The following is a 23,783-nucleotide window of genomic DNA, read 5'->3' as shown; positions in this document are numbered from 1 at the left end:
ACTTCAGACGACCTTTTCTGATGTTCTGACGTTTATGGTCTCAGTGTCTGGTTTCAAGTGTTCTCCGTTATAAACTGAAGTGCGTTCCTATACTATGCTACCATTAAGAGTAAAATTTATGACAAAGCAGGTTTTGGTCAACGTCGAGGCTTCCTTGTGATTGACAGCTCACCCCTCGCCCCTCACATGCAGTTTAAAAAATCAAAAGACAGAGCAGATGAATGATGCTAGGCTATAGCGACATACCTGCAGCCACTCTTCTCCAACTATGGGTTGCGTTGGGTTGGGAAACCAGCCTGATCGACTGGCCACCAGCCTGGCGGCCCCCATGGAGCCGTGGATGTCCCTCATGGAGGACGCAGTGATTTGCGAGTCAGGAAGCAAACCAGACAACATGCCCTGCAGCTCTGAGCAGGGGGCATCTGATAAATCAGAACACAGAGAGAAAGGAGTGCTTAATGCTACCGCTGAGGCTTTTTTCTTAAGTTTAAGGCTGGAAAGATGATTTCTATTTATTCTGCCAGCTTATTACAATCAGTGCACAAAACAAACATTGATACCCCTAATTTCTTTTCGTGTTGTTAATAAAAGAAAAGCAATTACAAAGTAGTTTGGGAACTTTTTGGAAAACATTCCCGTCCTCTGACTCAGTGCCTCAAACATCAGTCAGCAGCTAAAAACATTAAAGCAGCATTATTATCGGCAGAGAACAACAACACTGGTGCTAAATGGTTGATTTTATGAATTTTAAAGTTTGATGCAGTGATATGCTCTCCTGTCCTCTGCTGTTACAGCTCACTGTATGTTTACTGCTGGGAATTTCATGCTGCATATGAAACTAGTTATGTAACATTAGAGGTTGCCCGGAAGCTAAAAATCTGAAATCATCTGGAGTAATATACAGCACTCGGTTCTTTATACGTCGCTCGTAAGAAACAACTGCAGCAATTTATTGAACGATATGCAAACATACATGGAAATATAGTCTATAGGGCAACAATGGAGTTTGTACAACGCTTGAAAATCAATATTTGGTACGAACACCTTCCTCGTTAAAAAGGCTTTCTTCTAATTTCCCTGAGGAGCTTCAGGAACAGTTCTCCAGGCTTCCTGAAGGACATTTAAAGCTCTTTTTGGACGTTTCTGCCTTTGGTTGTGTCCTCTGTCAGGATGATCCCACACTGCTTCAGTAATGCTGAGGTCCGAGTTCTGGGGAGACCCGTCCATGACTGAAGCTCCACTGTGTGTTTTTTCAGTTAGGATATGCCTTCACTGCACTGGCACTCACTGTTGGACCGCTCTCCTGACCTCCTGCGTACATACTGACAACGACTTGAACTGGAAATATCCAATGTGAATTCATCGCTCCATCAGACCTGTTGCCACAGTCAGTCCAGTCCAGGACACACATTTCTTCTTCGGTCCTCCACTTTGGTCCAGTTTTCTTAAATTTTTAAGGACACACTGCACACCAGGCTGAGATATGCCAAGTTTCCAGCTAATCGCACTTTGGGAATCACCTTGTTGGTGCAAAAATCCAATTTCATGTCTGTCAAACTTTGTTATTTTTTATTGAGCCAACTAAAGACATTTCTTTAGTTGAATTTTGGGACAGGCTGCTAGTAACAAAGTGACAAAGACACAAAATACAAAGACACGAGGAGTAATTTAACACATTTGCACAGGACTGTATCTGGTAAGTAATTTGGACATAACGGGCCATAATCTGATATTTTCATGATTCTTTAAACAATGCTGGACTGTCCAAACTGTTCTCCGTCTGCAGGCTCCTGCTACACCAAAGCATCTGTCTTTTAACAATCCTTCATAAATGAACGTCGCTTTCAGGTTTGGAATAATTCGGCGACACTGTTTGATCTAATCTGGGAGCAAAATGTTGTGTTTGTGACACAAACAACAACTTGTGTGTTACGCGGCGCGGTGCCTTTGAGCTGCTTTCCACCAGCCCATTTCATTATTTTGCCTTCCTGCTGCTGCAAAGTTGATGCATAATTTTAACCTGCCTACCAAAGGGGATTCTTCATGGGGAATTGAGCCAGAGAACTCTCAAATGGAAGCACTAAATGAAAGCATGTTGGAGATCAAATGGATACTGTTTATTACACTGACAAATGGTTTTTAGTCCGACAAGCATCAAAATATGGTACTTCCATGAATAATGACGAAACACAAAAAAAATCAAAGTGACCAGTTCTGATCTGGGACAAAGACAAGAGCGATGGAGGAAAGGAAGACAAAGGTGTGGAGGAGGAGTTAGAGGACAAAGGGAAGATAAAGAGATAGACAAAAGGCCAAACAGGGAGATGGACTGAAAAGGCAGCAAGTAAATAGGAAAGGGTGAGAAAGAGGGAGCGAGGGAGATGCAAGTGGGAAAGAGAGAGAGCCGGCTGACAGTGAAGGTTGACGGTGATTGATGGTGACATTCTTCAGGTCTTCACGGAGATGAATGTTTAATGCCGTGACGTTTGTGCCTCAGAATGGTAAATAATGAATCAACAATAAACAACAACAGCTCCAGCCAGGCTGGATGGCTCCTTCAAGCTCTACAGCAGACATGAAAACCGATTAGCTAGAAGAAAACGCTGTTCCCGTGTCATTTATTTTGTGTTTCTTATTTCCTGCATCAGTGTATTTTAGCAGCTCCTTTAATGTAGGAGTGCAGCATATCACCTCTACAGATAGCATAGCAGAAATAGTTTCAGCTCTCAAATGCACGCACACAGAGAGATGCACGCACATGCACGCAGCAGTCGGACAGTAAAGGTCTATCAGAAGCCCACTTCCTCTCACGTATGCTCTGATGTTTCGCCCACACACAGGTGAACACAAACTCCCACTGTGCCGTTTCTGATAACGGGGTCTCACAAGTACGGCGCCGAGGCGCTACCTGGCTGATGCATACGCACAGCTGGACGCACACGTGTGTAGTTTCTACAAATACACACGCTACACAAGCCCTGCTGGGAAAAATAGTAAAAGGTGCTAAAAATAAATGATTGATAAGTGCTGCGGTGCTAAAATAAAATGAGATTAAGGGAGAAGCGATGGAGGGAGGAAGAGCTGAATGAAGCAGGGACGGGAAGATTTAAAGAAGGGATGTTGGAAGAAGGAATGGTGGCTGTCAGCAAAGGTAAAAGAAGGACAGAGGAAGAAAAACATACTGACGAGAGAGAGACGGAGAAAAAAGTAGAGCAGAAGACATAAAAGTGTGATTTAAGTTAATGACATGTCAGTGACTGACTGCTTTATGTCTGCCTTTATAGGCTTGTGTAGGGCATTATCACATTCCCCCTGGCAGTGTGTTTGACTGTGTGTTTGCCTGCATGTCTGTGTGCTCAGAAAAGATACTGCATGGCCATTAGCAGTATGTTTGGGGTTTTTTCAGCAGGTTATGGACATTTTCCCTGAAACTGCAGCAGAACAGTTTCTGCTTCTCGCTACGAGCCACGGAAATATCAAACTCTGACATCCCTCGTTACAAAAACCAGCCTTAAAAGTGTCAAGACTTTGCATATAAACTCAATGTTTTTCTCATGATGGCTGGCAGGAATCGCGAGGTGGCAGGGATGAGCAAAAGGCAGGGCGATGCCCCAAAAAACGGGGGTTATATATGCTCTCACTCCTGAAAGCGGTGAAAAAGGCAGAGTGATATATAATGCAATTTCAGGTGTTAAAATAGAGTAAAAAAACAAAAAAACTGGGCAATCAAGAACACAGGCAAGATACCTGATATATTCCACATCCCTGTCTATCTCTCTATCACACACACACACACACTCAGTATCATATTGTTTCGGTGTGATTGTGATTTGTGTGGGTGCTGAAATAGCCCTCCTGGATAAGAGCATATCTGTCCCTCTCAATGGCCGCTACGATGGCAGCAGAGAGAGGCCCTAACCTAATAATGATACAGTGGAGCGGGACACACATGCACACAGATATGCTCAAATGGATTGAAACTCTCTGTCTTTTACCATATACGCACAGACGCACACACAAACACAGACAGTCTAATTAAGTTTTATCTATTTATAGTATTGAGCTGATTATGCTGGTTGAAATCGTGTTTGTTTGCCAGGGCTGCAGATGAAAGCTGAGAGCCTGTTACTCTCTGATGTTATCACCCACACATCACACTCTAGTATTATTCTATTAGGACTGAGTGTGTGTGTGTGTGTGTGTGTGTGTGTGTGTGTGTGTGTGTGTGTGTGTGAGAGATCTGTGAGTGGGAGACAGAGAAGGGGTGTATGTATATGAAAGAGCAAGGGCAAGAGTGCAGGCGCACACAAGGGTGGGTGTGTTGCACACATGTGAAAAGGAGAAAAAGACGAGAGGACGGCATGAATAGAATTATGAATAGGAGTTAATGGATGGACAAATTACAAACCTGTTTATTATTAGATTAGACAAATAAAGAAAAACCTTTCACATATTCCTGCACTTGACAAACTGACTTCTGTGTTTTCGCTGGAATCCCACGAGGAGATTGACCCCTGTCCCGAGAAAGTCTGAGAAACTCCGCAGGAAAAAAAAGCATCGTCTGTCTTACCCGTGATCTGACAGCCGTAGAGCTCGAACCGCAGCGCAATGCCGTTCTTCCATGTCTGAGGTTTAATCCGCACGAAGCGGGCCAGGACCGGCTGTGGGATTCGATTGAGGACCACCTCCGTGGCGTCAGCGTTGGCATGGAAAACCTGCAGACAGACAGGAACATTTAGAAGTGCGACGTTTGGAGTCCATCTGCAGAACAGGAGCTCAGTAAGGATAATGGGAGATAATATTGCTGAGTCACAGTTCTATGTGCTGCATACAGCGATGTGCAAAAGTCCTCAGCCATCTCTTTTCTATTTATATTTTGTTTCCAAGGAGCCAGACTTTCTTGTCTTCTTGTCTTTCAAACTAGTTTTTTTGGACATTGGCTCTTTTTTCACTCATTTTCAGTCTCGTCCTTTTGCCTGATCCAATTTCAATGCTTTTTTGTTTGTTTTTTAAGCTGCTTAATCCTGACCTATGAATCATCGACACATGAAAAAGTCATCTATTTCAGGGAATGAACAAGAAGAGGCAACGTAGCAAAGAACTAGTTTTAAGTTGTATCTTTTGGCACACTACGACAGCCATCTGTCAAGCACGGTGGAGGCTCTGTTATGATTTGCTGCTGCATTTTAGCCACCGGTGTTGGAGATCATGATAAAACTGATTTTGATCCGACATGCAAAACCATGTAAAGAGTGTCTGAATGCACAACAATGATCCCAACACTCTGGCAGTGCTGTGAAAACAAACACAGTGAAACATTATCAGTCATGGACTGGTCTCTGCAGAGCTCGGACCTCAACATCATTGAAGCAGTGTTGAATCATCGCGACAGAGAAAGGTACAAAAGGCAGAAACAACCAAAGAAGAGCTCTGAATGACCTCCAAGAAGCCTGGAGAACGACTCCTGAAGACTATTTAGAATTGCACAAACTCAGTTGTTGAGTATTTCCATGTATGTTTGCAAAATATACAGAAAATGAGGGCAGCTCAATATTTGTGCACAGTACTGTGTACACATAAAAAATCCCAGCTATTCTGTACAGCAGGATTAACCTTCAAATGTGTTAAACTGTTAATTTAATTTTACACATTGGCCAAATAAACTGAAATTATTCTCCTTTTATCAGCTCACAGATATTTGAGTTGAGTTTTTTTCTCTTCTTTGGTTAAGTTTTGTTAAATAAACAACGACACGGTCTAATATTGTTGATATTAATCTGATGTTGTATGTACTTGAGCACTTTCTTTTTCCCCTGACTGTAAGTGGTAGAAATATGACACATATAATACAACCATCTAGTTTCTTTTAGCTGTGGCATGATAACAAACAATAATCTTTTGCTTTGTAGTTAAGTTTACGCCTCTGTCCACAGCTGTGATTCCAGACAACACTTAATGAAACTTAATGTGAGGTGAAAAGGCAGCAGATTAATGTTTCTCCGCTACGTGATTACATAAAGCCACAAAATTAATAAAGTGACTGTTCACCGAGGAGGGAAGGGGTGCAAAGGTTCACTCACACACTCACACACACACACACTCTGAGGGCATGCAGTGTGCAATAAATCACGGGCGTAAGTATGTGGGAGAGCATCCTCTTCTCACGTCCTCTTGACTCAACCACACACACATGCAGGAAAACAGCACAAAGAAAAACACATCGTCACCCCCTGATGCACAAACACACACATGACATGCACTAACACACTGTGTGCAGACACCACTGTCCCCCCACATGCATGTAATGTGTCTCTGCTCTCACACGGTGCCCTCTGAGCTCCTGCACTCCCCACACTTCCTCTGAAAACACACACAAGTTCAGATAAAAGGAAACTGAATGCAAGTGCACATTGCTAGAAGGACCCTTTTTGTCTTTGACATCAAGACTTTATATCTCTGTCTATCTGACAGTCTCTCTCGCCAACAGCCATCTCCGCTGGTCTCTCAGCAGGACAGAACAGCTGGGTTTCTGCTCTTCATTTCCTTTTCTCCCTTCGTTTCTGTCTTTTTCTCCGATGTCTCTATCTCGTCTCTCGCTGATGATAAACGGCTGTAAATTTAAGGAAGATAATCCATGCTGTTGTTTCATTACAGGAGCAAATAAGCCTCTTTTTCCTTAACACTCTTTCTATTATGTTACATTAATGCTGAAAACATCATAGTGTGTTTATTACACAGAGCGGTAAGCCTTGTTCGACAGAGCCAAAGGCCTTGCAATTACTTGCTTGGCTACGCATTTATAGATGTTTGCCTTGTTTTAGGTGTGTGTGTGTGTGTGTGTGTGTGTGTGTGTGTGTGTGTGTGTGTGTGTGTGTGTGTGTGTGTGTGTGTGTGTGTGTGTGTGTGTGTGTGTGAAAGATTAAAATCACTTTTTTCTTCCTGTCTTCAATCCATTAAACAGCAGGACTCGTCAGGGGTGACAAAATATGGATGAAAGGAGTTTGTGACTTGGAGCAGAACAGAAGCAGGCCACTAGGCCAGCTGGGAATTGAACCCGTGACCCAGTGGGTGTACAGCACAAAGTCGGCCCCTGTGAACTCACGCCCTTACAAAAGCATTCATACTAGAAACTGTGACCTGTTAAATGATGGAAAAATGCCTACAGGCCCCAAAGACTTAATGGGATTGTGGTAGCAGACTGTAATTACAAGTGTGTGTGTGTGCGTGTGTGTGTGTGTGTGTGTGTGTGTGTGTGTGTGTGTGTGTGTGTGTGTCGCTGTGTAAAAGTGTAATTATGAAGTCTCACTCTTAGGAGTTGGGGGCTGGCGGGTGCTTTCTGATTTCCCTGGGTGCCCACTGAAACATTTTCAGTGTACACATATACAATGACACACACACACACACTTTTACGTGTGTGTGGATACTCCTGCACATGTGTATGTTTGTGTGAAAGTCTAACCTGCAGCTTTTTTTGCAGCTTAACGTTTGCAGAAACAGCGTTTGGCACCGCGGAGCTGTGAGCAAGAACTTTGACACGAACTTGGTTCTGTTACTGTTTCAGTTACCAGCTTTGTTCAGGGTCATCAGGGATGCAGCGCGTGCTGCAGCTTGTTGTACCGCTGAGCTACTGCTGTCACTGTCTTCATCAGGACTGTGAACTTATATCTTTACCACTTGCAGGGTCATGGGGCAGCTGGAGGCTATCCTAGCTGATATTGGGAAAAATATGGGATACAGCTGCCCGTCCTTCACAGGGTTAAGACACATAGACCACAAACCATGCACACTGCAGAATCAGTTCAGAATCATGCATGTCTTTGTGATGCAGGAGAAAGCCAGAACACCTGGATTTAACCTGCTCGGACACAGGGAGACCTTAGAGGCCAGCCATTCTAGCTGTCAGGCGCCTCCCCTGTTAAGAAATAGCCCCATAAATATTTATAACCTGACCGGCTTGTTAAAACTTTAATATGTTTTTCTACACGTAGGCCATATTTTATGCTGCCATGTTTGTTAAAAGTATGTGAACTTTTGATTGTGTGGACGGGTGCCTGCCCTCCGCAGAGATCGACAGCGCACATCAGTCTCATAATAAAGTGAATTTAAGAGCAGGGACACTTCAGAATGAAACATCTCAAAGATGACACACACACACGTGAGTTTGTGCACGCATGCAAACAAAAATATTCGCATTCCCGTAACGGCTCCCAGGTCGTGGCTCCGCAGCGAGACTCCACAGAGAGGAGGTGTAAGGGGATATGCAGCGTCCCTGAGGTCTTAAACCAAACTAAATTCACTGTTAACAGTCTCAGTCTAAAAGGCTTCAATAACAATCAGCTAATGGACTACACCTGCAGCCCAGCTCAGGTTATTAAGCGTGTGTTTGTGTGTGTGAGAGAGTCTGTCTGCATTTGTTAATGGGCTGATGTTTCCACCAAGGTAAGAAGACAAGGGAAGCTGATACTGGCAAAGAGTAGGGTGAACAGATGCTCCTCCCCCCTTTGTCTGTCTCCAACACACACACACACACACACACACACACACACACACACACACACACACACACACACACACACACACACACACACACAAGCAAACAGAAATGCTCTTAACAAAATAATATAAAGAGAAACTTCAAATAGTACTTTTATTTCTCAGTGAAGCTCAAAGGTGGCCGACATGAAGTGAATACCATTTTTTCCTTCATTTACACACACCTGCTCCGCTGAATAACAATAGAGTTCTGGGTAGCAGATTCTGGTTTGCAGGCAAAAGGCAGCGAATCAGATCTAGTGAGTAACTACAGGAAAGGCGACTGACAAACGAGTGCGCTCACCTCACGGGAAAGTAAAGAACACGCAAGGCCACAGTCAGTCAGCCAGAGAGGGCCGGCACAGACGCGCTGAATTATTCAAATGTCCGTGCCGAGTGTGCGTCGTGTGCATGTGCATGCGTTGAGTTATAAAATAATAAAACACCCCCCATCTCCTCTCGTTCCATCAAAGAAGGCCAAACACACGCACATGCTTGCGCACACGGAGACTTCGGGGAGGTAACCTGTCTTTGACAGCTGAATCCGAGCGTGTGTGTGTGTGTGTGGGAGTGTGACAGAACAATGCACAAATCTCACAGACCAAACGACACACGGCACCTTCGTAATATCCCCTGTTGTCCCTTTTCTCGCTTTTTCTCTGAGCTTTTCTTTCTTCATTTGTCACAAACTCTTTTCTCCTGCTCTGCGTTGACCCGGCCCTCCCTTCTGCTTTTCCCTCACCTCCCTCTACTCTGTCGCTTTATTTTCCTTCCCTCTCCTGACATCCTTCCAGGCTGTGTTGCTGAGACCTCTGAACTATCCAGAGGGATTTGTGGTCAACACCCTTGTCTGCTATTCTCATTATTCCCCCTCTCCTGCTTCATCCATCTATCCCTATTTCTTTTGCGCCGCGATTCCCCTATGAACACTTCTTTCCCCCCGCCTGCCTCTTTCCTTCACTCACTTGTTCCCCTATGAACCTTGCATTGCTCCCACCTCTCTTCCTCCTCCTGCTCCGTCTCTCCTCTCTCTATCAGCCTAACCTTTTGCTTTTTTCCATTACTTTTTTCCTGATTTTTTTTTTCAACTTTTCTACACTTTCCTCCCATCACGATCCCTCTCTCTCTCCTGCTCATTCCACCCACGTCTCCATCCTCCATCCCTCTCTCTCCATCCATCCTCCCTCCCACAGATTAAAGTGGGAATAGGAGGTTTTGGTCTTGGCCGAGGTCCAGTTCTGTAATGGCTAGAGACAGGTCTGCCTACAGCAATTCTGGGGGGCTACGTAATGACACTTGTCCCACGTCAAGCTCAAATGTAGCTATATAGAGAAGTTCTCAAGCTCCTAAAGATAAAAACTGCAACTGAGACGACATAATTTCTCACGCCGAGGCCTCGGGCTGCAGAAAACTGCTGCTTTACTTGTCGTGTGCACAACGCGCCACACAGAAAGTTACAGGTACAAATCTCTTTGTGGCTAACGCAAATTCAAATGATCTGTCAACGACCTCTCGATTAAACCTTGGCAAATCGCTGCTTCACAATAAGAATAAAAAATACATTTTCCCATCTGTCTGTCATTCCCCTTTTCCTCTGGTAGTGTCTGTAAGTACAAATAGGAACAAATTAAGTCTGAATATTACTCCATGCTTGTGCCTGAAAAGTTTCTCCAAGTTAACATGTATTCCATATGCCCCATCTGGTTCACGACAGGCCTTTAATGACATTATCAAATACATTACAGATCACACAAATCATCACGATGCCGTGTGACAGCAGCACCGCCCTTGCAGGCAGGCTCCCAGATGTTTAAAGCCACAGTGTGTGCGCATACCTGTGTGTGTATGTGTGCACAAGAAGTGTCTGATTAGTTAAGTGCAACAAACATTAATATGCAAAAAGATAGAGGATGTAAATGCATCTATTCACATGTCTGCGTGTGCTGTTTGGTGTGTTTTTGCTCCACTATATATGTTTAATTATTTCATGCATGGTGGTTTTGCAAGAACAAACTATCCATGTGGCTTCCATTATTTTTTTGTCCTGCTTTAATGCCTCTTGCCCATAAAACACTAACTCAATAATTCTTCCAGATTAACGCACACAAACCGAAGCATCGCTGCTGCCAAGCACAAAAGTCATTTGTTTAAGCAGCACAAACGTGCCGGCGTATTTCCTGATGACTTTCTCAGAGACAGGAGGAGGAGGGAGAGCGAATGATGGAGTGCTGTGAGAGGGGAAAGAGCGTAAGGAGAGGCCGAAGGAAGATGTGAAGTGAGTGAACGAGGAGACATGGAGGGAGCAATTGATGGATGAAGAGACTCTGAGAGAACTAGTGAAGAGGCAAGTGAATGAAAATGTCAAGAAGGGGAGATGGATGGATAGGTGTACAGTCGGGGCACTTCTGTTTACTTCCTGGATGGCTAAAACAGCTACGAATTCTCAAAATTAATAACTTAGCCGTGTTGATTTAAGGCTTCTGTGAGACAAAAGGAAAACCGTGATCTATCGCATAAGCTGATCCAGGATCTGCTTTCAATTATGAAATACAATTTCCTTGAATTATCCTGTTAATGCAGACGCAGCGTTTTACAAACTGCAGAATAAAACACACTGCCAAAAAGGTCTTGGCCACTGCTGCGGAGTGATTTATATCTTTCTAGCGTAAAACACAGACACACACAAACTCACAACAACAACCCCTGAAAGACGATAGAGAAAGTCAGCAGGGCAAGGCCAGTGCTGAGTGGCCGTCTGGGGTGTGTCAACCGAGAAAGGACAAGATGACATCATCGTTTCATCATCAGATAAATAACCATCATCCACTCCGCTGTTTTTTTCTGATCTAACATAACACTGCCATAACACATTTACAATATTTGTACTATCTGCTAATATCCATATTATGGCACTGAGACAGTGGTGTGTAGATGTGGATTAAAAGGGGTGCTGGACAACACTGAGCGAACCGTCAGATTACAGCACAGACTGGCACACCAGGGAGCCAAACAGCTAGAAAGACCCTACCAATTGGTTTGCCTGTGTGTGTGTGTGTGTGTGTGTGTGTGTGTGTGTGTGTGTGTGTGTGTGTGTGTGTGTGTGTGTGTGTGTGTGTGTGTGTGTGTGTGTGTGTGTGTGTGTGTGTGTGAGTTTCTCTGCGTGCTGCTGATTTATGGCAATCCCCTCCTCTTCACACACACACACGTGCAACTCAATGTCTCCCTTGGTATTCAGCTCCAAACAGCTTTCCAGGGTTGTGGCTGAAACAAGCAGGATTATGCGCGGTGACACCAGCAACTAGCCTCGGCACATTAATCTGTTTTGCATATTGGATTTTTTTATTGTCTCGTTGCCCGATGTCACTGTGAAACTGGGCTGTAGCTGCTGCGTGTCTGCATGGACAGTATCATGGCTCATTATTCAGTGGATTTACTTTAGCACCACTAAAAATGAAGATCTGCAGTTGAGTTATACCTTTGTAGTTGAGAAAGATGCATGCATAAAAAAATAGAAATGAGCTTCAATCCAAACTTGAAATAATGAAGCATTATTTTAAAAATTAGAATAGCTAAAAAGTGCACAGTTGTGCGGTGTCCCTGTGTCTCCCAGCTCTTTGCACTAGCATGCTTGCTTCTGCAGTCCCAGGGAGATATTCACTGCTGAAAATTACACTATTTTCCAGCTTTGGTAGGCTTGGAGAAACAATGAACTGCGTTTTTGGTAAGCCGTGGTGCAGGGTTGCAGAGTCCGCAAAAAACCCATGCATATGTTCACCAACGATTGCAGAACACTATTAACCCTCTCGCTCCCACAGCTTCAGCCTCACCCTTCCCAGGAATATCACGAGCCTGTCATCTCTTGAACCTGGAGATTTATCTAAGTTCCTTACTGTAGATAAACTGCTGTGTGCTGTGAGCATTTAGGCCAGTGCCTGTAACTTATGATGGAGATATTAATCTGAAATATGATCGGTTACACTTACACATGCCTGGGAAATATAAAATATATAAATAAAGAAGTTTACTAAAAGCTATAAACTTTTATTTTTGCCTAGATTTTTGTGGACAGTTAATGAGACCATCAACTTTGACATCATATTTGAGCTCCTATTGTTGTAGTCCAAATTTCCACAGGAAATTTAAAAGATTATTCCTTCCATTTACTGTAAAACAGATGCAGTTTATTACCACATAACACAAATGACCAAAGATATTAGCTTTTTTCCTTAAAAATAAAAGTTAACTAAGCTTAATATGTTGTAAATATAACTGAAGAAACTCCCTCATTTCCTCAATCATCCATCATCCCCATCTTTTATTTTCTGTGCTGTTTTATCCCACCATCACTTCTGTGGGAGTTAACATTTGCTGTAAGTCTTGTGGGATCTCCACTAAGGAATTCCACATGGTTAGACTGGAGCTCCTGTTTCCCTCTCATAGCAAAGCGCATGCATATGTGACTGCGTGCATGCATTAGCGTTCATGAAGAAATAAAGGTTTACAGCACAAAGTCAGACGTGGCGTTAGACCGCAGGACAAACATGTGTGACCACGGGCAGGGGGAGAACGCCTCTGATGGAAAAACCAGCCAAAACCACTGGAATGTTCTTTTACTTTAATTGCAGTCTCAACCATTAAGACTCTTAATGCCGTCTGCTTTATTTCTACCTGGCTGGCCAGACTGCAGCGTGCACACTGATGACACATCATGCCTTAACACCTCTGAGAAAAACAGCTTGGAACCCGGCCCCAATCAGGTCAACGTTAGGCAGAGCTCAGACCAGAAACTAAAAGAAACCAGATGGGATGGGAAAAGCAGAATGTGCAGTGTAAATGCAGTTGCATACAATGACGTCAGATATCACCAAGAGCCTGGAGACTCGTGCTGGTTCTGGCTCAGTCATAAAGCCTTAAATGAGGCCAACTGAATGGCAGTGGAAAGGCTGTAATTGCAGACACCAGTTAAATTTTGGGCTTGAGGTCAACTCTTGCTGCATATAATCCATCTCATATTTCCGTCCACCTCTCCCATCAGAATGCCAGTGGAGCCCGACGCCGGTTAGCAGCTCCTGCCTCGTGTGTTTGAACCTACCTTATGGTTTTTGCCGTGTCTGTAGACCATCCAGTCTTCTCCGTTTGTGCTGACCTCTAGCTTGAAGGAGGTAACAAAGTAATTCTTCTGTGTTTCCTTTGAAATGGCGCCCTGTGTGGCAATGCCGGTAAGCACCTTCAGAGTATGGAGGTCCACCTGTTTAGGGAGAGAAAGGTTTTAAACTTTTACTTAATAAGAAAATGATGACAAAGTAAAAGAAAACACAGAAATCCTCAGACTCAAATGTACTGAAGATGTAAGATTTCATTCTAAAGCTATCGTTGATCAAAAAAGTGTCTGAAGACCTTTTAAGTGCAACAGCAGTTGAAGACACACAAAAAAAATCCCACAAATATACACCTGGAGTTATCTGCATCCATCTCCCCCGCTCGGCACTCTCTTCTCCTCCCCTCCTCATCTACTCCTCTCTGTTTCTTTCCACTCTGCGGCTCTCTCCTGGCAGATCGATAGTAATGACCCGGGGCTCATTTTAATTTCCTCCCATACAATAGCTATAATCACCTCCCCGTCCTGATTGTGGATGCTACACTACGTGGCTGGCATGCTGCTCGCTGCGTTGCATTATACATGGGAAGCACCGTGTAGGATGCGAAGCTTCAAACTCCGGGATTTCAAGGTCCCTGAAGTAGACTCGAATTTATTTGCTCCATGGTGCCCAAAACGAGTAAACACAGCAGAGCGATGAAGGTATTTAAATAACAACGGAAAATAACAAGACGTTGTTATAAATTCTCTCAATATGGAGTCTAACAAAACAATAAGTGATGGTGTTTAGGAAGACACTGAACACTGCTAATGAACGGCTGCATATTTATAACAAACACTGTCGGTCTGAAAATACCTGAAGTAAAATGTATTAATATAAATCACTGAAGCTTTAGTGGAGTTACCTGCCAGGATCAGAGCACACCTGTGATTCTTTAACCCGAGTATTTCACATTTTTAAAGACACACACACAGAGGAGGAGATGAGAAAAGTTCGAGTGTAGATTACAACATTTGCTCTCCTCGACTGGAGCTGCTGAAACCTGCAGATTAATCAGAACTTGTTGTGTGTGTTTGCTGTGCAAGTGTGTGCTGTATGTCCCACTGAGGTATAGTACAAAACACCAGGGGAGGTAAAATGCTGCGTTTGTTATCTGTCAGAGAGACAGGTGTTTCAGATTACTTCCACCAAACACACACACAGGCGTGCACCGGTAGGGCCAGACAGAGATCCACCAAGACAACTAATCGATAATACGAAACCGAGGAGAGGAACAGATGAGAGGAGAAGGCGGGGTGAGGAGTGAGTATGGGAGGAAGAGGGAGAAAAGAAAGAATGAAATCCAGGGGGGTTGGGGGCTAAGTGAGACTTCCCAAAGAAGGAAGGAAGGTCCCTCATCAATCACAGAGCTGTTAGAATAACAGAGCCACCAGCACTCGCATCATCAATCTGCTCCACGTCTCAGTGAGCCAGGCCAGAATAGAATAGAATAGAATAGAATAGAATAGAATAGAATAGAGGAGCTATCCTAAATTTATTAAAGCACGTCTGATCTGAAAACTCAGCCCTGCACTCACAAGCACTAAGCTGTAAGACTCCACAGGGTGCAAGATACAAGAAGGAGAGGCACGTTGGCATTTATGACAGCTGCTCATCAAGGCACACACACACACACACACACACACACACACACACACACACACACACACACACACACACACACACACACGCATGCATGCATGCATGCAGAGGCATTGCTCTGTGCTAGGTGTTAATGCAGAGGAACAGCTGAGAGCCTCTGTGGAACACGATGCCCCGACCACAGCACCGCCGACCAGAGAGACACAAACCCAACGCAAACCGGGAGTTTCTCCCTGTGAGATCACATCGTCTGTCTGAGCGTCCGAGGAAAAACATGAAAAACATCGAAATGAATTCCTCCTGGCATGAAATAATGTGTTTTATACAAATTGTTTTCTGTCAGCTACTTTTGAGTGGCCCTGAGGGTGTGAGGTTTCAGCTGTGAGAGGCATTGTGCACTGCCTCTTGGCTACAATCTCTTCCTGTGTTTTTATGAGGTCTGAAGTGCTGCTTCTAATCCACATGTCTGTGACTACTGTGTTTGTGACACTGGTCCAGCTAACATGAAGGAGACGTTTGTCTGTGATAGACAATGTGTGCTTAATAATGTTTAATCACTGCAGCTCACCACTAAAGATACGTACATTTTTTCCTCTAAAAACATTTAATGCATAAATATCAGAGTTACTGACACTGCTAACAAACAAATGGATGCTAGGCTCTACAAGCCACAGTCTTATTGCACTCTGACTGTGTAGTAAATTTTTGGAAACCTGGGAATAAACTGAGCCTTGCAGCTGGCAGCCAGGCGAGTCAGAAAACTGTAGGAGAAGTTAAGGTCAGCGGTTTGCAATCTGGCATGCAGCATCTTGCAAAAAAGGTTCCAAGATAAAGATAAAATAAGTAAGGAAAGGAAAGTGTAAATGTCATACGTCTGCCACAGGAAGTTGTGTCCCTTAAAGGACTAAAATAAACACAGAAGGTATGCAGCGGTTAGTCAATCCATGCTTGAGCTGATCCTAACTAGTTGACAAATGCAACCTGTAAAGAACGTTCGATAGGCAATGCTTTAGGGGTCGTAGGTCAAACAGGTTTAAGTGCTAATCAATCTTGAAAGTCACTCGTCTGCTGAAACAGCCATATCAGGGTCGAGGCTCGCTGTTCTGCCTGCTCTTTGATCGATAGAAGTCCCGAAAGCTTCCTTATCCCCCCGCCTTTAAACATGTGTGCATGAATATGAATATATAAGGATATATATGTGGAAACGTGTAAATGAGCCCACTAAATGGCTTTAAAAACAGAGTCGTTTTAAACATACTGGTGAGTTATAAATGCTTTCTCCTTTTAAAGAACAGGAAGAAACCCCAATAAAGAGCCCATGTTTACTACTTAGTTACATTAAAGGTTAAAGCCTCTTCTACAAAACACACCTGTAGCAAAACCAATCGCCCCTAAAGGTATTTGTCCCTTTGCAAAGCGCAACGCTAAAGCTGGTGCTGGCTTTGTGAGGCTATCCCTACGTGACAACCAAAAAGGTAATCTGTTGTTTACAAAAGGTGTCTGGCTGAAAAGCAGCCCTCTGACCCGCCTGAGGCTTCCCTGTCTTAGGGGGTGAGTCGGCCTCGCCTTCCCTTCCCATCTCACCCAGACAGCCTCATAACTCAAGCTCAGGGATGGCACAAAGTTGGCACAGAGCTAGAACACAGGAAACAATGCCTTACCCAGGCATCGAGCTACTAAACCTTGATAGCGCCACACCTCCCACTCGCTCTCTCTCTCACTTGCTCTCCCACATACGCTGACAAATATATCTGCGGTAGAGTTATTATGTGTGATATGTCAACACGAGGAAAAATATGGTGTTAAGATGGGAGCGCAGTCTGTTTTTAGTTTAGGCAGAGTAAACTTCTGCATTTAAGGATTAGGTCTTGAATTTGTGCCCTGGTCTGGAAATAAAACAGTGAAAAAAAACGGCTTTTTGAACCGTGTGAGGGTTCTGGATGGACACACTCATACCTGTATGTACTCCTTGTTGCTGTCGTCCGAGGGCGTCCACGCGTTATCGTTGTAATTGAGTCGGGCCTGTCGCGGCAGCCAGCGTTCGTCGGCGAAGGTCGACGATGCCGTGATCTGGTCGTCGGTGATCTTTCCTGACTCCATGCCAAACGCGTTACTGCAGTGGAAGGCTGTAAGAGGAGAGGGGGAGCAGATTTTGACCAATATTCGTGTTTCTTTTGCGTTATTTTGAGAGAAAACACGCTACAAACTCCAGCTTACTCTCGCTGACTTCCTTGTGCGTCATGTTATAGCGAGCCGAGAAGCCGTCTTTAGCCACGGCCATGTCCGTGTGGAAGGACAGAGAGAGGATCCCAGTGGATGACTGGATCTCGGGAGGCACCCTGGTCCCACAGTATCGACCGATCAGAGGGCCCACTGTCAATCAAACGGCAGTTATTAGTCATCATTTATTTGTTTGTGTGTTACTGAACATCGCACTCGTCCAACGGTCGAGATTATAATCTTATGTTTCTTCATCTTTTAACCTCACACTTGTTTATTTGTGTCCTTCATGACTTGCACTGATTTTCCTGCATCTGCTCATCACTCCACCCCCTCATGTCCTCACCTCCCTCCTTTCATCCATCTGGACACGGTTTGAGAAAGTGCACTAATATATACAAATACACACATACTGTACATCTGTGTGTGTTTGTGCAGATCTAAGTGATTCCTCTACTGTCTTCTTCTCTAATACCACAACTTGTATATGTCAACACAAACAGATGAGTGTGATTTAAAGCCCAAGGGTCTGTGTGTGTGTGAGTGTTACACAAATAGTTGACTCATCCTGCTACTCCTTCTTTTACACACACACACATATACACATGAGAAGGTTTGTGGAGGAGGAGAGAAAATAGCCGGCGATCGATCAGTGCTATTGATTTTCTCCCCTTCCCTTTTGGAATGGGTGGATATTTGAAATAGGGCTCTTGAGCAAATAATGGTAATAACTCCTTTCTTGATTGTGGTGAGGAAAAAGGAAAGCAGGAAAAGAAGACGAGAGAAACGAGAGGATCATCAGCATCATCACAGCAGCCGTGACAATAACGCAGTGATCACTCGATCCGACAGGAGATCCAAAGCATAAATGTCGTACCTCCCGGGAGCCCGTCCCAAACTTCCAGCCAGTCGTACTTGCAGTCTCCATCTCCACCTGGCAGGGGATCGTTCTCCAGGTCAAAGGTGAGGAAGGTGAGGGTGACATCCATTCTGGGTGGGACAATGATGATGAAGGCGCACTCGAGGTTGTGGGGGTATTTGTCGGGAAATCCCGGGGACTCGACGAGACCCGAGGGACTGGTAAAGTTGCGGGAACAGTCTGAACCTGGGATGAAGACAAAGAAAAAAAACGTCGTGTACATTAATCACAAATTCATGTTAGTTGCAGTTAAACGTTGATTTAAATCATTAACTGGAAAAATCTTGGAACAAGATTTGTTTAGAGAAGATTGTCGACGCTCGTTATACTTCAAACTAATGATATTACTCTGGGCAGACACCCAGAGGTGCTGTTTTTAGAGGCGAGCGCTTTAAACTCAACTCAATGCATGTTTCTCTGTTTCATAACTCCCAGCTCTGCTATCTCAGTTTTATTTAGATACTAAAACATCAACTTCACATAATATATGTCTATGATTGGGGCTACAGAGTGTCAATGTGTGTGCTTAAGTAGCTCGAGTTCACATAAAGGCCAGTCTTATGGACAGACACAGGCTGAGGGTTTCACAGAGGACAAAGCTGTAAGATAACAGACGGCTAATTTCTTTGTTTGTTTTTCCAGCTCAAAAAAACAAACACAAAAAGTCAACGCATATTAAATATTGCCTTTCTAAGGTGGTAAATCCCCAACTTCTCCACGTTGTGTAAGACCACAAAAAAGCACTAATATTCTGCGCTGAATGCCAAGTTTCAGTATGCAGAAAGAATGGGATCGGCCCATGTTTTAAGTGCACTTAAGCCAGACTTTTTATTGCTGACAATTCCTGGGAAAAAGCACAGAGAGTTTCAAACCCGCTGTAATCTTTAAGAAAAATTAGCAACACTGGAGATGGTACGAGACAAACAGAATAAGAGGAGTGAGAGAGACAGACGGTCTGCTGACAGTGTCATGGATGGGTGGTCCAGCAGTTAAGAGGAGCTTTAGACATCATAATACATGCACACAGTCACGCACACATAAACATGCTGTGACAGGGCTGTGTTACCCTCTCTATTAATGCACGCACACACACACACTGAAGTGAGTGTGCTTGCACCAACTGGACCATTATTCCAGGCCACCCAGCCATAAGACCAAACACTGTCTAAGCCTCTTAGGGTAACCCATGTCTCACATGAGTTAATGAAGAGACGTTAGCAGACACTAAAACACTGTGTGCTCTGTGGCATTGTAAAAATGAACCTAAACTACGTGTGTTTGCAACAACCTGTACAATAGACACATTTCAGCTGAATTCTTTAGTGCTAACAGCTTGTGTTTTATGCTTTTAACAGCAACCCAAAGGGTTTTTAGAGCTTTAAGTCTGTTTCATTCTGACTTACATGCATAACTAAACAGATGGTGTACACTCAAAAAAAAAAAATCACCCTAAATAAACATGAAGCAACATTTTTGAGTAAAATCCAAAATATATAAATATATAAAATCAAAGGTTTACGTGTTCAAATGCTTAATCTTTAAGGAAAATGTGTTTGGTATGAACTGAATGTATATTTTATCTGATCAAATTACATTAAAGGTGACATTTTACTTTGTACTTGTGTTACAAAGAATTTAAGCTGCAAAAATGTTTCTAAATGTATCAAAGTACTGTGGATAAACAGGCCCGCTGTAATGTATCACTGCAGCTAATAGTGAGCGTAAGTCAGCGTGTAAAGGAAATTTGAATGACTAAAGACGAGTAGACATTTTAACCGAATGTTTCTGCTGTTCATAGTCGACACTCGGCCCTGATGACACGCACACGAACACTTCAGACACCACAGATGCTTAGTTGTTCTTACAGCATCGTCCACATGGTCGCAACGATCGCTCATCGTAGCTTTCTATATTTGCGAATGAACAAAATACAACACATGTCTCTGTCTCCTCTCTGCTTTTTTTCAGTCTGTGGAATTTCACTCAGCAAATGCATAAATCTGCCGGGACATGTGACTGATTTATGCCAGCTCTGATAAACCAAAGCATCGTCTGTGGACTTTTCTCACATTCCGCTTTGTTTACCGATCTGCATGAATGTCTCCTTTATTTCTGGCATCATTTATTTTCCACAACGTCATCTATTTTTAGTTTGATAAAGATGGCCTGCATGCATATATCCCAGTTTTTCCTCTTCCTCCCTGGTCTATTTTTCTTGTTATTGTGACCTTTTCCCTCGTGCGGTGACCTCAGATGCGAGCAAACACGCTCACCCAGAGACAAACACTGTCTCTCTTTGCGTCTGGCCCCCCTGCAGAGTCCATCACTGAATAGCGTGAGCCCGTGTGACTATTAGTGCGAGTGCCCGCGCATGTGTAGAGTAAACGCCTGACCAGTTTTCTGCCCGCAGTGATTTTTTCCCCTCTCATTACTTCACGTTAGTAGACTCTGCAAAAACACTTATGCCCTCCTTTCTCCCATCTTCCTCCAGTCTGTCCCGTCTCGCTCTCTACCTCCACCTTCTCCGATTTCCTTTTGTGTTCACCTTCCTTCCCATCTGTTTGAAGCGGGTAGGTGTGAAAGAAACACGTGTTTAACTTGTAAGGGTTGGGGAACTGTGGTTAGCGTGCCTGTGTGTGTGTCTGCATGAGGGTGTGTGTGTTGCTGGGTAGATTTGGTGATGGTGCTTAAGGCTCGCAAGGCACTGAGAGATAGGACCAGCTTTCTCAGTGTGTGTTTTAAAATGATATGCTTGTGAGTGCATGTAAACACTTTTATTTCTCTAAAATGTGAACATAAAATATAATTCCCATAAAAATCTGCACGTTTGTTTATGTGAAGCTCTACTTTTATTCAAGCTCTTTTCCAAGCCTTCACCAGGCTCTCGGGCTCTCCTTTCATCAATCTCTAACAAACACACACACGTCCACATGCAGAGCAGATTTACTGTAACATACACACTGAAAGGCGACCACACACAGTTTAACAGCTCCAGCGTAACCGCAGCCTTGCTTTCCATATGTGTTTGGATTCCACCACAGCGTTGTTTAAGTTGGAGGCTCGTGGTGCTGATACTCTGACATTACATTTGAGCCTCTGTCACTGCATCACTGAGGATTTCTCTTTATAAACTCACTCTGACATGAAAACTAACTGTCATCCATGTAGTCATCCCACTCCAGTTTACTAAAAGTTCAAAACACTGTGATTCTTCAGTGATGTGTAACGGAGTGAAACATTTGAAATTTGATATTTGCATCTGTTTTGGAGCTGAAACCCTGCAGATAAGTGAAAGATTCCTAATTAACTGTAAATTGATTGAATATTTTAAAGAAAATTCTGCTCTTTGTTGCACTCCTTTAAGCTCGGGGCACCTTTTGCTTGTTGCTAGGTCAGATCTGGATCCACTTTCTTCAATAAAATTCAGCGACGGCAGGAGGGAGCGATGTGATTGGTTTAACAGTCTAATGAACTGACTCGATGGGTAGCCGGACAGAGGCAGAGAGGAAGTGCCTAAAGCCATTAGGCAGAAAGTAAACAACAGCGGTAATCGGAAGGATCGTCACGACAGCTTCCACATTACACGCCTAGTGCATGTATAGAGAGAGGTGTCTGAGTGTGTGCATGTGTGGGAAGGTGTGTGTGGGTGTGCTTGTATTACTCACAGAAATTGTTTTGCTCAGTTTCACTCACTTCACATTTAGGTCAGAAACTGTTGCCCACAAGGTCGCGTTTTTAATTCAGTGTTAGTGTGAGCGTTTGGTTTTGGGTGGAGGTTAGTGTTAAAGGTTTAAGGTTAGGCTCGGCTGAAGTTCAGGCCAGGGTGCGTCTACACTATTAATTAGTGAAATGTCCACTAGAGCAAAAGATAAGCAGTGTGTGTGTGTGTGTGTGTGTGCGTGTGTGTGTGTGTGTGTGTGAATTAACATCTCCATGCAGACACGCAAGCTGCCCTGCATTTGTGAGTAACCATTCAGCCTGCATCACTGAATTCGTGTGTGTGTGTGTGTGTGTGTGTGTGTGTGTGTGTGTGTGTGTGTGTGTGTGTGTGTGTGTGTGTGTGTGTGTGTGTGTGTGTGTGTGAGTGTGTCTGGTGAGTTCTGGGTCACAATAACAGCTGGGGGCACACTGCCTAGACAGTGAAATTTGATTGGTCGTCACATAATAGCGGCTGTAGTTTCCATTGGCTGGAATTTTACTACAATCTCCATAGTAACAGGGCTGTAAACAATAACAACAGTAGCACGTCGTTTTGTTTTGACATTTCCGTTGTTTATATTTTATGTCTGTTTATGTGCTTCGACTTTAATGGCGGCTACTGGCGTGCACGCGTGAGCCTTCCATGTTCGTGTACATGTATGTGTGAATGCATTACATGTGCCTGTGTTCTCCATGCAAACCTACTCCTCACTCCATAACACACCCCAGTAACAGGAAGGGTTTGGAGCCAAGGCGTCCTCTAAATGTTCAGCCAAGCGAGTTAAGGCATTAAAAGGGGAAAAGCAAAACCATTATTAATGCTAACAATCCAACAACACAGGGCACTGAAACCGAGCGAATCACTGAACTTTCTTGTAACAAAGACTTCAGTGTGAGCTTCAGATTCACAAAGAATTTTTTTTGAATTGGAAAGATTCAGTTTAATTTAATTTTGAACTTTATGCTCCTGAGAAATCAAGCCTTCCTCTTCCAAGAAACAGCGAGGCTCTCACTCCAGTAAACAGTGTCTCGGTGCAACGATGTTTACTGCTACTGGAGGCAAAAGAGGACAGAAGAAATCAAATAAAATGTCGAAAAAGTGAGAGAGAAAGGTCAACGAAGTGAACAGATGAATTACATCAAAGCAAAAAATAGTCATAAATTCAAATTTTGGAACAATTTAAAAGAAGAAGAGCTGTGATGAATGTTTTTTTTTTAAACAAGAAGACAATGCATAAACTTAAAGCTCTTCTCAAGAAGTTTCTGTCTTGTTTTGTTCCACATGTTTTTGTGCCTAGCAGTGAGACTATATTTACCCGTAAGTGGAGGTCGTGAAAATGCAGGAAAAGAGGAGAAGAGAAGCTTTTTCATCTTTCTTTTTCATTGAACAGAACTGAATGTGCAGGTGCCAAAAACAGATATAAATTTAGATGGTTCTCCATGAGGGTATACAGATTGTCTAGCATACACTCACACACAAAATCTAGTCATCCACACAACCAGACGCTCAGTTGCACCTTCCAGGATAACAAGATCTTGTTAGCCGTATGACAACAGCTTGAATTTTCCAAATGGCTCCATCATTACTGCCAGAAAAGGCTGGACACACACACACACACACACACACACACACACACACACACACACACACACACACACACACACACACACAC

General features: G+C 43.6%; 1 protein-coding gene across 3 annotated transcripts in view; it reads right to left on the bottom strand.

The window, feature by feature from the left end:
- LOC134644315 (neuropilin-2-like) overlaps positions 1-23,783 on the bottom strand; it is an 88,068-nt gene that overhangs the window by 37,158 nt on the left and 27,127 nt on the right. For all 3 annotated transcript variants that reach the window (XM_063497235.1, XM_063497237.1, XM_063497236.1), the window contains exons 4-9: positions 18,370-18,597; positions 17,490-17,645; positions 17,229-17,398; positions 13,625-13,780; positions 4,571-4,715; positions 247-422 (exon numbers count right to left, since the gene is read on the bottom strand). In XM_063497235.1, coding sequence (XP_063353305.1) covers positions 247-422; positions 4,571-4,715; positions 13,625-13,780; positions 17,229-17,398; positions 17,490-17,645; positions 18,370-18,597 — 1,031 coding nt within the window. The remainder of the gene's footprint in view (positions 1-246; positions 423-4,570; positions 4,716-13,624; positions 13,781-17,228; positions 17,399-17,489; positions 17,646-18,369; positions 18,598-23,783) is intronic.

Source organism: Pelmatolapia mariae, linkage group LG16_19 (genome assembly GCF_036321145.2).
Source record: "Pelmatolapia mariae isolate MD_Pm_ZW linkage group LG16_19, Pm_UMD_F_2, whole genome shotgun sequence".
In the NCBI taxonomy this organism is placed as follows: Eukaryota; Metazoa; Chordata; class Actinopteri; order Cichliformes; family Cichlidae; genus Pelmatolapia; species Pelmatolapia mariae.
This window is presented reverse-complemented; position numbering and strand designations above follow the sequence as displayed.